Source organism: Alligator sinensis, unplaced genomic scaffold (assembly GCF_000455745.1).
Source record: "Alligator sinensis unplaced genomic scaffold, ASM45574v1 scaffold109_1, whole genome shotgun sequence".
NCBI classification, from domain to species: Eukaryota; Metazoa; Chordata; order Crocodylia; family Alligatoridae; genus Alligator; species Alligator sinensis.
Window position 1 is genome coordinate 3,158,690 of NW_005841852.1, and position 13,172 is coordinate 3,171,861.

The 13,172-nt window shown below is 39.6% G+C and overlaps 2 protein-coding genes across 7 annotated transcripts in view; one reads left to right on the forward strand and one right to left on the reverse strand.

Moving 5' to 3' along the window:
* The window catches only part of COMTD1 (catechol-O-methyltransferase domain containing 1), a 66,222-nt gene that overhangs the window by 9,776 nt on the left and 43,274 nt on the right, over positions 1–13,172 (reverse strand). Inside the window, exon 8 of one of the 3 annotated variants that reach the window (XM_025212947.1) lies at positions 681–856. The exons of 1 other annotated variant lie outside the window; for it this stretch is intronic. In XM_025212947.1, coding sequence (XP_025068732.1) covers positions 812–856 — 45 coding nt within the window. In that variant the 3' untranslated portion in view covers positions 681–811. Of the gene's footprint in view, positions 1–680; positions 857–13,172 lie in introns of those variants that run through there. One more of the 3 variants, XM_025212942.1, reaches the window with a different exon arrangement.
* Positions 55–13,172, forward strand: part of VDAC2 (voltage dependent anion channel 2) — a 14,581-nt gene continuing 1,463 nt past the window's right edge. Inside the window, exons 1-8 of one of the 4 annotated variants that reach the window (XM_006016295.3) lie at positions 55–256; positions 4,036–4,107; positions 6,087–6,136; positions 8,896–9,048; positions 9,144–9,196; positions 10,002–10,229; positions 11,453–11,603; positions 12,869–12,926. In XM_006016295.3, coding sequence (XP_006016357.1) covers positions 223–256; positions 4,036–4,107; positions 6,087–6,136; positions 8,896–9,048; positions 9,144–9,196; positions 10,002–10,229; positions 11,453–11,603; positions 12,869–12,926 — 799 coding nt within the window. In that variant the 5' untranslated portion in view covers positions 55–222. Of the gene's footprint in view, positions 257–325; positions 463–523; positions 671–4,035; positions 4,108–6,086; positions 6,137–8,895; positions 9,049–9,143; positions 9,197–10,001; positions 10,230–11,452; positions 11,604–12,868; positions 12,927–13,172 lie in introns of those variants that run through there. The other 3 variants (XM_025212886.1, XM_025212892.1, XM_025212880.1) reach the window with 3 other exon arrangements.

Here is a 13,172-nt window from a genome sequence, read left to right on the forward strand (position 1 = left end):
GGGCGGCTGCTGCCCCGCGCCGGGCGGGCCGGGCCGGGCCGGTGCCCTAAGATGGCCGCGTGGAGGAGTTCACCTTGCCGCCGCCCGGGAGCGGGCCCGGCCGGGCCTTCCCGCGGGGCAGGGGCGCAGCTGGGTTGCCCCTTCTCTCCCGCGGGCCCGGCCCAGCTCACCTCTGCGTCTTGGTTTTCTCCCCTCTTGTAGATCCTTTAGCTCGACCTAGCTATGACTTACACTCCGGCATGCCCGCCTCCGCGACGTAAGTAGGGACAGAGCCGCAGCGACAGTAACGTGCTGGGATAAGCGGGGTCAGCGCCAAGGGCTAGAGCAGCTCCGGACCAGCCTGAGGGGCCAGGTCACCTCGTGCGGGGCCCAGCACACGCCCGGCCTCTGCGCCCCTCCGAGAGATGTCTGCTTAGCTACTAGACTACATATACTCGATTATATATGTATATAGATAATGGGGTATTTTATAAAAACGTAGTTTATAAAACGTGCCGTTATCTCAATATATACAAAAATGTATATATTGAGATATGAAATGCATATATAATCTAAAATTGGTTGGACTAGATGACCTCTTGAGGTCCCTACTTTTCTTCTATGATTCTATATTTCTAATTTATATGTGCACACATACACACAGGATAGATGCAATTAAAGCTTTATACTTGTAAGTAACTTGATTACGAACATCTGTGTCTGTATTTATAAAGCTTTAATTACATGTGCTCTTCATGCATTTTTTCTCTTCCGGATTTTCAATGTCCTGGAGTCACACCAAATATCCTTGAACGATTTCTTACGGCTCCTTTCATCTGAGGGTGTGAACCAGTTGAAACATTATCTTGAGGGAAAGCTGTGATGCAATAATACTAATAGCATTAATTGAGTTGTCTTCCCTGGTATTTAGCAAACCGACTTTCCCTTTTGGTAGGAGATCTCTTGTTTGGGGTTTTTGAGAACAGTAAATGTGATTGGATGATTCTAGGATTTTACAAGAAAAAAGGATAGGTGGAAGTCCAGATTAGGGTGGAGCTATTATTTGCATCAAATCCTTTTCTTGTTCTTAAAAACTGAAATAAGATTGAGAGAGGCAATTGCTTACTCTCTTCAAATTCCCAAGTGATACATTTCTAAGATACAAGTATGCTTAAAATCCATGCTACTCATGTGAAATGTAATAGAAGAATTACATTTTAATGAAAAGATAAACAGCCTTTTTGATGGTATACATACGCAGGCAGCCGACATATAACAAATGTAATTTGGGTGAATATACAAATTACTAACAACAGTAATTAATTAGTACTGTCACATTCATAAAACTTCATAGGTTACAAACTCTTATAAGCTGTTTGTCAGTTTACTCATTCATTAGCACAGCTGTTATTTAGCATAAATCTGTTGCTGCCATAATATGAAATTGTCTCTGAATCTAGAGGGTCCCACAGAAAAAGGACCCCCATAAGTTAATTGCCAGTGTTTTGATGCTACAGGCTGCTACAAAACTGAAATTGGAAGTAGTTCTCCCTAGAATCACTGCTTTTGAATTAAGGCACATTTCTTAGGAAGAAAAACGTGGCATAGAAATTGAAAATGTTGATGTGAACTCTTAAAATAACCACTAACAAGATCTGCCATTGTAAATCTGGTTGCACAGTGAGCATTAGGGTAGAAATTAGCAACTGCCTTTCCACTTAGTATAGCTCATTCAGTGCAACCATTTTAAAGTCTTTAATCACAGCAGTTTTGAGCTAGCTCTTAAAATGTTTTTCTGTAAAATGTCTGCTACTTAACCTGTGGATGTTACTTTTAGTTTTTGTTTTAAGTGCAGGTAGCAGCCAATCCTGCAGAGATGGATTTGTTTGTCTCTACAACAAGGCATCTAGCTACTTTACAGAAAGAAAGCTTGTTTTAGTTTATAAAATTGAACTAATAATATCTGCCTTAAGCTAGCCAGTAAAGGCTGTAAGTGGGCCTGTTAAAATAATATTGGAGTTTTACTTCCTTCAAATAATAAGATGGGTGCCAGTACACTTTACAAATGAATAACTGTCATATAAAATGTTTAGCTTTAAAGCATTTGTTCCCAAATGTGAGATTTGTATGTACACTAAGAAAATTATTTCTTTACAGTACCAACCTCTTTGAAGTTTTGCCTTTTTGGCGGGTGGTGGGGAAGAGCTCACTGTCAGAATTATTCCAGGATAATGCCCTGAGGGGCTGGGTCTGGAATGGCTGTTCCAGTCAGTTCCCTAGTGCTTATAAGGTTTTTAAAAAGTGAGTACCTGAAACTTTGCTTCAATTCCCCAGTGATTTAAGGCCCTCACGGACTTGAAGTCCACAGGTTGTATAAGAATGGCTTCCCCTGGTTTTCATGGTTTTCGACAGGAACTTTTTAAATGAGGTTCAAACTGTTCTGTTCATCTCGGTTAGGCTTACCACCTGAAATGGTAGTATAGTACCCTCATCTACATAATAAAATGGAGACGTTGCATCTAGATTCTTAAAATGTGTGTGCAAGAACATTCTTTTTTACTATTATTTTTTTTAAATGCAAAAACAGGCAGGTAATACATTCAAGCAGTGGTGCCCTTATAGTAGGGTGACTGTCTGTCCCTGTTTAGCCAGAACAGCCCTGGATTTCAGAGGCTGGTCTCGGCCACCTGTTGAGAATTATAATGGGCGTCCTGGGGACATGGGGTGCAGTCTGGCCAGGAGTGGGCTAGTGCAGACCACCTTGCAAGTGAGCAGGCAGGCACTACTGCCTGCCCTGCACACCGCCGTGCCCCACCGACCTGGGGGGCGGGCAGTGTCTAGGATTTCCATGTGGCCAGACTAAGTAGTTCCTCCTCAAAGCTTCATTCTCAATTTTAAAAACATATTTTTTTCTAAACTTTACCTGCTGCTGAAGGATGAGTGTGTTGTTATTTTAATTTTAATTTTTTTCGGGGGGGAGAAGATGACAGTACTTTTCTAATTTGTTCTACTGTATCGTTTCCCTTGTTTTGGGGGGAAAATTACCATTAAATGATGGAACAATAGTATTGCCTTGCGAACTTCTGTACGGTGAAAGATAAGCTTGAAGACCAACATGAATATTTGGATGGGTGTGGGTGGCTAGAAAGAAAGAGTTGAATAGTAACGGCTCTAAAATATCGAGTAACCTGACAGCTCTTCTGCTACACTAAAGCTGTCAAAAGCTCAGCCTGAGAACAGACCTGGTAAATGTTCTTGGTTTGCTTCTCTTATCTGATCTTCCCCACATTAAGTTGCTGGCCATTAAACTGTTTTACAGTACCCAGGAAAAGCCTTCATCTGACTCTTTGCTTTTAGACTACTGTATTTGGACTCCCATCAGCTTTATTTCTGTTACTTCTTCAGTAAGTTTTTCTTTAATGCTCCTAATGAGTCCCAGCAAAAGGTAGTGAGATAACAGGGTCGCAAAAAAGAACCCATCTTTTCTTTTCTTTAGCACTGAAATGCACTAATCACCAGGCAACAAGACAAGTTGTCCAATCATTTTTAAATTGGATGTACACAAATATCATGCAGTTCAAGTAGTTGCTGCTGGCTGTTAGGTATTCTTTCCTTTGGAGCAGCTATTGGGATTCTTGAGGATTTCCATAATGTTTAGTAAAATGGTTATGGACTTTAAAAACCTGGTGAATTTTTTTTAAATATATATTTTTTTTAAATCTTCCCCTAGACTTGGCTTTTAAACAGATATTCAAGTGGAGATGACAGCTAAATAAACAATCCTGCATGTATTTCTTAAGTGAAATCCCAGCTCTTGCTAACTTCCAATCTCTTAATTTGGAACAGAAACATCTAACTCAGAGTTAAATCTGTTTTTTCTGTTAAATCTGTGGGTATATTGCAGGGCATTATAACTAGTTACTGTTTTAGTTTAATAACGTCTCTCTCAAGTCCATATATGACCTATTAAGACCAAAAAATCTTAAAAGGAGTTTGAGTATAGCTTGTTCTTTTGTGATAAATGAATACATACTAATTAGCCTATTATCTTTCCAGCTCCAATGGCGATCCCTCCATCCTATGCAGACCTTGGCAAATCTGCCAGAGATATCTTTAATAAAGGATATGGTAGGAATAATGATTTTTATGATAACCAATATGAACTTGCATTTTTCTGAAATGGAAGTGCTAAGTTTTATACTCTGCAGATCTTCTGACATGCTTTTATACACCTGCATACAGTGAAACCAGCTTGGGGGTAGGGAGAGCATTTTAAATATGTGGCCATCAATACCAAAGCAACATATATACACAGATAATTGGTTGTGCTTAGCCAAGGGATGGGAATAGAAAAAAAATAGAAAGAAACATAAGTACATATCAAGGAAGCAGGAAAAATTTACAGGAATTCTGTGGGAAAGAAGCAGAGCCTTATGGTGCAGATGCTGGACTGGAACTCCAGATTCTGCATTCAGAACGCAACTCTGCTCTGATCTAAACTTGACAGTTTAATTGGCATAGATGTACATTTTATTTACTGATAAACCATTATAAACCATAAGTGTAGATACAAAGGGCCTTATGCTGGTATAGCTTTGTAGTACTGGTACCTAAACTACCAACTGTACCAAGATAAAAGCTCTTGCATACTGACTAACTTGACCACTGTGCTGTTATAACTGTTAGCTTATAATAAGAGTATCTCCTTCAAACAGAGAAGATCTGTGTGATTTTGGGGATCTGCTTAATCCACAGTTTTCCCAAGCACTGCTGGCAGCTGCCTGGAACCTCATGGAGCATCACTAACTTTGCTAGAGCTCTACATGAGCAGATGTCCACCAGAGTACAGTATAGAATTAGGGTTGTAATCTCTCTGTGTTTGAGTTGGCAGTCTTCTGCCTTTCTCACAGTTAGTCATCTCAATACAGACTCAAGTTCATAAAGGTAGAGATTGTCTGTTTGTGACTATATATTTGTACTTTGTGCTTCAGCCCCTAGCCTCTAGGATAGTTGTTCCCAACCTTTTTTTGCTGCAACCCTAAATTGGCCACCAACAGGACCTCCTAACCCGGCACTGTGGGGGCTTCTGGGAGTGGAGTGCAGCACTGGTGGCACCTCCGGTGCGGGGGAGCTACCATTGTCCCCTCTGTGTGCAGTGGACCTCCCCTGCCCACCCACCGCTCCTGGGCCGTTTGTGTGAGTGCGTGTGTATGCAGGCCCTTCGGAACCCTACTGATGACCCCCCACGACCCTGATTTGGGTCACACCCCAAGGTTGGGAACCAGTGGTGTAGGAGTTGCAGCACAGAGTACACTGGAAGTAATAGCTCTATTGGATCATTAAAAGTAATAACATAAAATTTAGGAAATTGTTTTTAAGGCTTATGCAGATGTAATAACATGGGAAATAATTACTTAGACACAATACAGTTTAAGTTGCATTCATCCATATGTGTGATGCATCTTTATGGTGGCAAAGATGAAGAATGGTCACTTCTTGTCTCTAACTTCTAGGTCTCAAACTGACAAAATCATACTTATTTGTCCTAATGTGGAGGCTTGGTGGGAGGGATTGCCAGTGTAATTCTCAGGCTGCCACTGTTGTAAGAGGCAGCCTTGCTTATCTTACACTTGCTTAGTGTAAGATAAAGCAACTTTATTATCGGGAAGCTGACACTGAAAAAGGCACTTGAATAAATCTCCCTCTTGTAATAATTCAGAATTATTTCCCGGTTTTAGTGATTGCATGAAACTTTTTTGCCTATCTTAGTCCTGCAGAGTTGAGAGCTATGAAAGAGTATGATTGATTTCATTTTGGTTGGTGCTCAACATAGATTCTGCAAACAGAATGCCATTTGAATTTTTTATTGATAGCAGCAGAAAGCTGGAAAAAAAAATGCTGCTTTACTTTCAGGGCCAAAGTTGGCTCGGCATAGTTGCAGCTGCTTGAAGGGAAAGGGAAGAATGATTATCCTTTAGATGGAGTAGCCAACTGTCTTGTAGGAGTTATCCGTGTAGAATAAAGGGGGGCAGAAGAGGGAGCTTAAAATATTTATTTGAGTATTTGTTTATAACATGTTGTAGTAACTTCAGCCTCTCCTTGTTAAGGATTTGGACTTGTGAAACTGGATGTGAAAACAAAGTCTGCAAGTGGAGTGGTAAGTCTTGCATACAGTTGTATTTTTGATTGTGCTCTAAGTCTGTGGGAACACTTTCCTCCTTATTAAAGGACAGCTTTTTTTAGATGCTGTTAGGTAGGTGACAAAATACTTTGATAATAGTTGGCACATTATGCTGTAGTAATCCATATAGGTTTGTAACTTTGAATGTAACAGCAGCATTGCAGTGTTTGCTAACATGCTGTAGTTCAGGTGTATGCCCTGCTTAGCAACTTTGTAGATACCAAATCATTTATTCTATATGGGTGCAGGGGACACGGAAATGAGTGAATAGCAGATCTGTTCTTTAAAGAACATACAGGGTGAATCTACACATGCAATTCAGGCAATGTAAACTCTGCATCAGTTTGTTCCAGAGTATACTGCTCCTGGGTGCAGTATCTTCACACGTGCCCAGGACAGCAACATTTTGAGCTGGGATGGAGCAGCCTCTGGCCCAGCAGCAGACTCAGGGGGGGGTCAACCCTTGGGTTTCAGGTGGTGGCATGGGGTGGCAGAGAGGCTGGCTGGGGCATGTGCCCTGAAACTGCGGAGCTGTATGGCTGACCCCCTGCCTCTCCCCTCTGAGCCTGCTGCCAGCCCAGGACTGCTCTGCCCTAGCTTTCCAGGTCACCATCCACACGTGTATTGCAGTGCAGTAAAATGACTCCACTATAAGCTAGTACTGTTCCTAGCAGTACTATCTTACAGCAGAGGTAATTAATTTAATGCACCCTAATATTGGCACACATGTAGATGGTGATGCTTTACCACAGAACTAATTGGTCAACTCTGCAGTTAAGTGTAGATGCACCCACAGAAATCTTAATTTGCTTCCACTGGATAATTCTTGGTGTCCATAGATTCCTGTTCTGTGTGCAGAGTAAAGCTTCATCTGTCTAGCCCAGGGATGCTTAACCTCCAACCCATGAGCCAGATGCAGTTTCCAGCACTCATTTGGCCTATGGGGTTCCCCATGGATCTTTTTGGGAAGTCCTGTGGGTATGATCCTGAACACTAAATTGAGCATGTGTGGGGCTCCATCCTGGCTGGGGGAGCGGCCCTGCACCATGCTTCTGGTCCACAGGTCCAAACCTGTGAGCACCACTGGTGTATCCAATGTGTTCACTTTGCCTTGGCAGCAGAAAAATGGATTAGCATTATACCACTCCAAGATGTATGGTGTTTGGTTTTCTTTTTTAAAATTAGCATGTGGCAGTTGAGCGATGGCTCAGTTTGTTACATGAGTGTTTTGTAACGCTGAAAAAGGCCAACCTTCAAATCTTACTAAGGCTGAGTCTGCAGTAGTAAATTTTAATAACATAACTGCTTGTCTATACTTAGCCCAAGAGCTTGGCAAAACTCTTCAAGTGGTCCTTCAGCCCAAATAATTGGCCACCACTGGATTATACCGTTTGAAACTTGGGAGCATGCAGACATCTAGTGGTTCACTAGTGTACTTCAAGTAAATATTTTGGCCCTAGGTAGTTTATTTTGACTGATTCCTATAAAAATTCTCACGCCTTTAGAAAGGATGAACTGCAGTTGGTGTCTGTCCTGTTCCTCTACTACATACCCCCTCTCCCTCTCCAGCCCCTGAGAATGTTCTTAGCAATATTGGCATATTACTGTATTTACTGTAATAACTAAGTATTTTCTTCAGTGTGTGATGAGGTGGGTTTAGTACTCCAGGAATAATTGTTTAGATATGCTTTACTAATAAAACAACTGTCCTCCTTAGCACTAGTATATGAAAGGCATGTTATATGTTATAATTAGCCACCAATTCTAAGAGGCGGGGGTGGGATATTAGGTCTGAGCTAATTGAGAGTTGGTATATTAACATTGTGGATTGATTTTCTGTATAATTTAAAGTTTTTTCTATTGGAATTTTGTTAAACTAATGAGGATAGGTTGGTATGGTTTCTTTCTTGCATTCAGAGTCTTAATCACATTTGTGAATGAAATCTGCTAAATATTAGTAGTTAATGTTACAGCTAGCTACCCAGAGCATCTTTTTTGCAAAGGGTGGCATTATAAATCTAACAAATTTGTCGTGTCCCTAAGCTTAATATTTTTTTGCTTGGGAGTATGTATTCTCTTATGTGACTATTAAAATGCGTAGCTGGAACAGTAAGGCTGCTGTTCTAATTTTTGCTTAGCACCAAAGTTGAGGTCCAGTCTGGGTAACGATTATAAAATAATATTGCTCTATTTAAGGTACATATTTGGAGCCATCTCACAGTTATAGAGTGACAATCTATCTTTGGAGAAGAAAGGCTAGAATAGCAAGATTCAGGATTGCGACATGCTGCCAGAGCTGTGTAGGAAGCTTTCTGCCAGGCCCAAATCTGTGATATTAATCTTACTAATGTTAAGCAACAAACTCCCCTCTGTATTTGAAACACTTAATTTCCCTTCCTTTTCAGGATAAAAAATTAACTTTGAAATAAATTTCTTCAGCGTTATATATAGCAGGGAGTAGGAAATATATAGTTGAGCTGCTGAATAGTGTAATTGCTACTTTGTCTGCATTTTTATGAATAGGTACAAAGTGTTGGGTTCTTCCAGACATTCAGTGGGATATTGCATGTTAACATAAATTAAACTTGTCACACAGGACAGAGCTGCTTTACAATTGCGCAGTGTTCACTTTTTAAAATTCTCTCCAAACTAAATAAGATGTTGTTCAACCCTGTTTCTTGTGTGTGACTAAATGGTATGTGCAGCCCATGAACCATCTTTACTTTTTTTGTCAGGAATTCACAACATCTGGGTCATCGAACACAGACACTGGAAAGGTGAATGGGAGCTTGGAGACCAAATACAAATGGGCTGAGTATGGTCTGACTTTCACAGAAAAATGGAACACAGATAACACTCTGGGAACAGAAATTGCTATTGAAGACCAGGTAATAGAAAACAAAAATTAACTATAAGTAGACTGTCATCTAAACAGTAGATTTAAGTTGATAAGTTGTTTGGCTTGTTTTGTTTTCCAAAATAGATTGCCAAAGGTTTGAAACTGACTTTTGACACAACCTTTTCACCAAACACGGGGTAAGAGTTTCACTTTTATTTGTTTTCTTACAGTACCATTTTTGGCATAATTAAGGAAATACTGACATTACTTGCAGGGTTAATTATTGGGTAAATTTCTATGGAAAAATAAAAAGATTGTTGCTTGGATCAACCCACTTTTTTTTTTTTTTCAAATAATTAAATATGACTTGGTTGCTTAGATATGGAGAATTGTCATGGAGAGAAGTTGGGGGGCATAGGGAGGCAGAGGCGTACATTTTTAAGTCATTCAAGATGTAAAACCCCCCACAAAAAGTAGCACTTTACTTTAAACTCAGCACGTTCCTGTGCTGAGCACACCACATGCCCAGAAGAGGCAGTACATTAGTTGGGCCCAGCTTGCCCAACGTCTGTATAAATCAGGTGCTTCGGTGGGTTTTTTTTTGTGCTTTTATATAATAGCTAATTGAATCAGCTAGGTAAAAGTGCCAAAAAACCCCATTGAAACACTCACTCTACGTAGGCATTACAGTGCTGGGTTGAAGTAACACGCTGCTGCTTCTGGTAAATTATGGGAGTTTTCTTGGGTTTTTTGTTCGGGTTTTTTTTTCCTCATATTTGTCAGCGGCCTAAATGTGTAATATTTATTTCCTTAAAAACCTTTTTTTATGCATTATTTATATTTCTGCTTTCTTGACTGGTCAGTTATGTCTTTCTCCATTCTTGACAACTCTTATACTTTGGCTTTTGTGTACCCACTGCAGGTTTGTAGAGATCTAATTTTGAACTTCTTGGATGAAGAATTAAGCTTTTGTAAAGTAACTTTTTTATTTTATTTTCCCAGGAAGAAAAGTGGCAAAATTAAATCATCTTATAAACGTGAATGTGTAAACCTGGGTTGTGATGTTGACTTTGATTTTGCTGGACCTGCGATCCATGGTTCAGCTGTTTTTGGTTATGAAGGTTGGCTTGCTGGCTATCAGATGACTTTTGATAGTGCCAAATCAAAGTTAACAAGGAATAATTTCTCTGTGGGTTACAAGACTGGAGACTTCCAGCTGCACACTAATGTGTGAGTAATTGGGGGGTTTTTAAGGCTGTTGGGAAGACAAGATGTGTCATATTGAATGAATGGCTATAGTTTGTGCAATGTTTATGAAGAGTCTGGAAAAGAACTTCTTGCTCAGTTAACCAGTATGTCACTTTTTGGATAACAGCTGAGACTTCTTAACATTATCTTTAGCCATTTCCATGCCTTTGACTTAACTAGGATTTTTGTGGTGTTTGTATAAAGTAATGTCAGATTCAAGTGTGCAGCACTTTTACAGTCGTAAAAATTGAAATACAGTATTTCAGTAGTCTTTACCAAGTAGACTGTTGTCTGCAGTAAGGTGGAGAGAATTGTACTGTTATGACAAACCTGCACCCCTACCAGAAATAGGTGTGAGTCCATTACATAGTTTAAATATGCTTTATCAATGTTTCTTAATTCTTGCTGTAATTGAAAAGTCTCTCTTCGTTCTCGGTTATTCAAAGCACTCAGACTTAACAAACTTACCATTATGTGGCAAAGTAATTAGTTTACTTATTCTGTTGATTTTTTTTTTTTTCTATTTAGAAGTCCTTGTCCAGCCTCTAATGATTGTTTGAAGACGCCTTATTAAATTGCAGTCTAAATGATTGTGCATGTCATTTGTTAGTGTAGTAACAAATATATGTGATTCCACTTATGTGCTGCATTAGGAAGCCATTTTGCATGTTATGTCCTCTTAATACAAATTTGTTCCCTGTCTTAGCCTTGTAAAAAGGAAGGGATTGAGAGGGAGTGGAGTTAATAAAAGCAAGTTCAAATAGCAGTATTCAGGTCTATAGTAAATTGCTTGCAAAATTAATTAAAAGATTTGAAATTGGCATTGCACTTAAAAATAATAAACCTCCCCCCTTTAAAATATTTCTTCAACGTTACTTGATATGATGCTACTTTTCAAAACGTTAGGTATCCAGTCATTACCAATTTAGCTTGCTGTTTTATTCCTTTGATTTTTTTATTTTTTTTTTTTTTCTGTATTCTTTGTTTCAAATGGTTCATATTGGTTGCTTTGGTTTTTTTGAGATTGGCTCTTCCATGAACTTTTAACATTATATTGCCCTCCTCCTATTTTCATTTTTTTAATGGAAAACTTTGAATATTTTGTTCCTGTCTTTTAGATGACTTGGTTGAGTAAAACTTAAAAAAAAACCCTAATTCTAGGGGATTTATTTTCCATAATTCTTATAGTTGAAAATATTTTGCAGCAATGATGGGTCAGAATTTGGTGGCTCAATTTACCAGAAAGTGAGTGACAACCTTGAAACTGCTGTAAATCTAGCTTGGACAGCAGGCAGCAACAGCACTCGTTTTGGTATTGCAGCTAAATACCAGTTGGATTCTACTGCTTCTATCTCTGTAAGTATCTCCTTGGGTTCAGCTCCATTAGCACCTCCATCACAATCTATGCAGGCCGGCTTGTAAATTTTCCTTAAATGCTTCACACCTAATAATAAATTAATTTTTCTCCTCTGTATCATAAATAATGTTTCACAGGTCAGTACTAACAAGTAAAATGGAATGTAGCATGTAATTTAGTATGTAACTACTGTGACTGATACTTGAAGTATTGCAGTTATACCAACAGCAGTCCAAATGTATTAAACTTTTTGAGGGTAACTTCAACAGTTTCACATGATAAGAATTCGATACTGGCTGCTTCTTCCATTTTTCATTCAATCTTCCATAGCTTAATGGTCAGTTACTTGTACAGTAAAAGCTCTGTTATCTGGCACCCCCCAGGAATGGGGGATGCCGGATAACAAAATATGCTGGTTAATTGAGTGGCCCCGGCTGCTGCTTCTCCCGCTGTGTCTGGGGCGTCCCACCTGCAGGCCCTGCGGGACAGGGAGGCGGGCCCCGCATAGCCCCATGCAGCCTGTTATGCCCCTGGGCTGTGGGGGCTCAGCAGCACAGGCTGCTTTGCCCCAGGCCTTGGGGGCTTGGAGAAATTGGAAGTGCCATGGTAGGCACTTCCACTTTCACTTTTTCTTACAAGCCAGCATGCTGGTTAACAGAGCATGCCGGCTTGTAAGGTGCCGGTTATCGGAGAGTTTACTGTATCTGTAATTCCTCCTTCAAACTATGTCTTGTGATCTGGAATAAGTATTATAACTTAGATTAATATACTACTCTACATCCTATTGATTTGAGGTTATGTATAAGTATAACAATATATGCAAAGCTTCAGTAATTGGCTGCTCCTTGATTGGAGGCATAAATAAAGTTTCTTTTAAAAATATTTCATCACATGTTGTAGCTTGTTCTGAAGCAGTCCATTTCAGGAGTATCATAAGGATTGGCTTGGGTTTCTTCCTAGAGAAGACCTAAAAAATATTTTCTGATAACTAGTGTTGTTAGAGATGCATGTCTGAGGAGGATTTGTAGCCACCCTCTCATAAATATTTCTTCTGGCATTAGAGTCACATGCAATGTAATGGTGATGTTTAATTTAGAAGGAAATAAAAGCTGTTTAGGTAGTAAGTACAGAAATCCTGAAACTATAAACATCTTGCTGAAGCTGTGATGACTGTGTTGGATGACAATATTCTGCCTTATAGGATTATATCAGAGAGCATTTCTTGAACTTTTCTTTTTAATTACTGCTTTTCCTCTTGTTTCAGGCAAAAGTGAACAATGCTAGTCTAGTTGGAGTGGGTTACACCCAGACCCTAAGGCCAGGTAAATATTTTTGAATGAATCATTGCTCCAGCCATGCATAGGAACCCAAAACTATAGACTTTGGTTCTGTTTTTGCATGGCTAGATTACTTAAATGTAACTGCTTCTATTTTCCCTCTTCAGAATGACTGGAGGCTAACTGCTGATTTTTGTGACAGTAGTGTATGTTGTGTGCAGCAAATGTTTACTTTGTCTTCCAGAAAAAAATGCTTTCACATTTGCAAGCATTGCAAATACACCCCCCCCC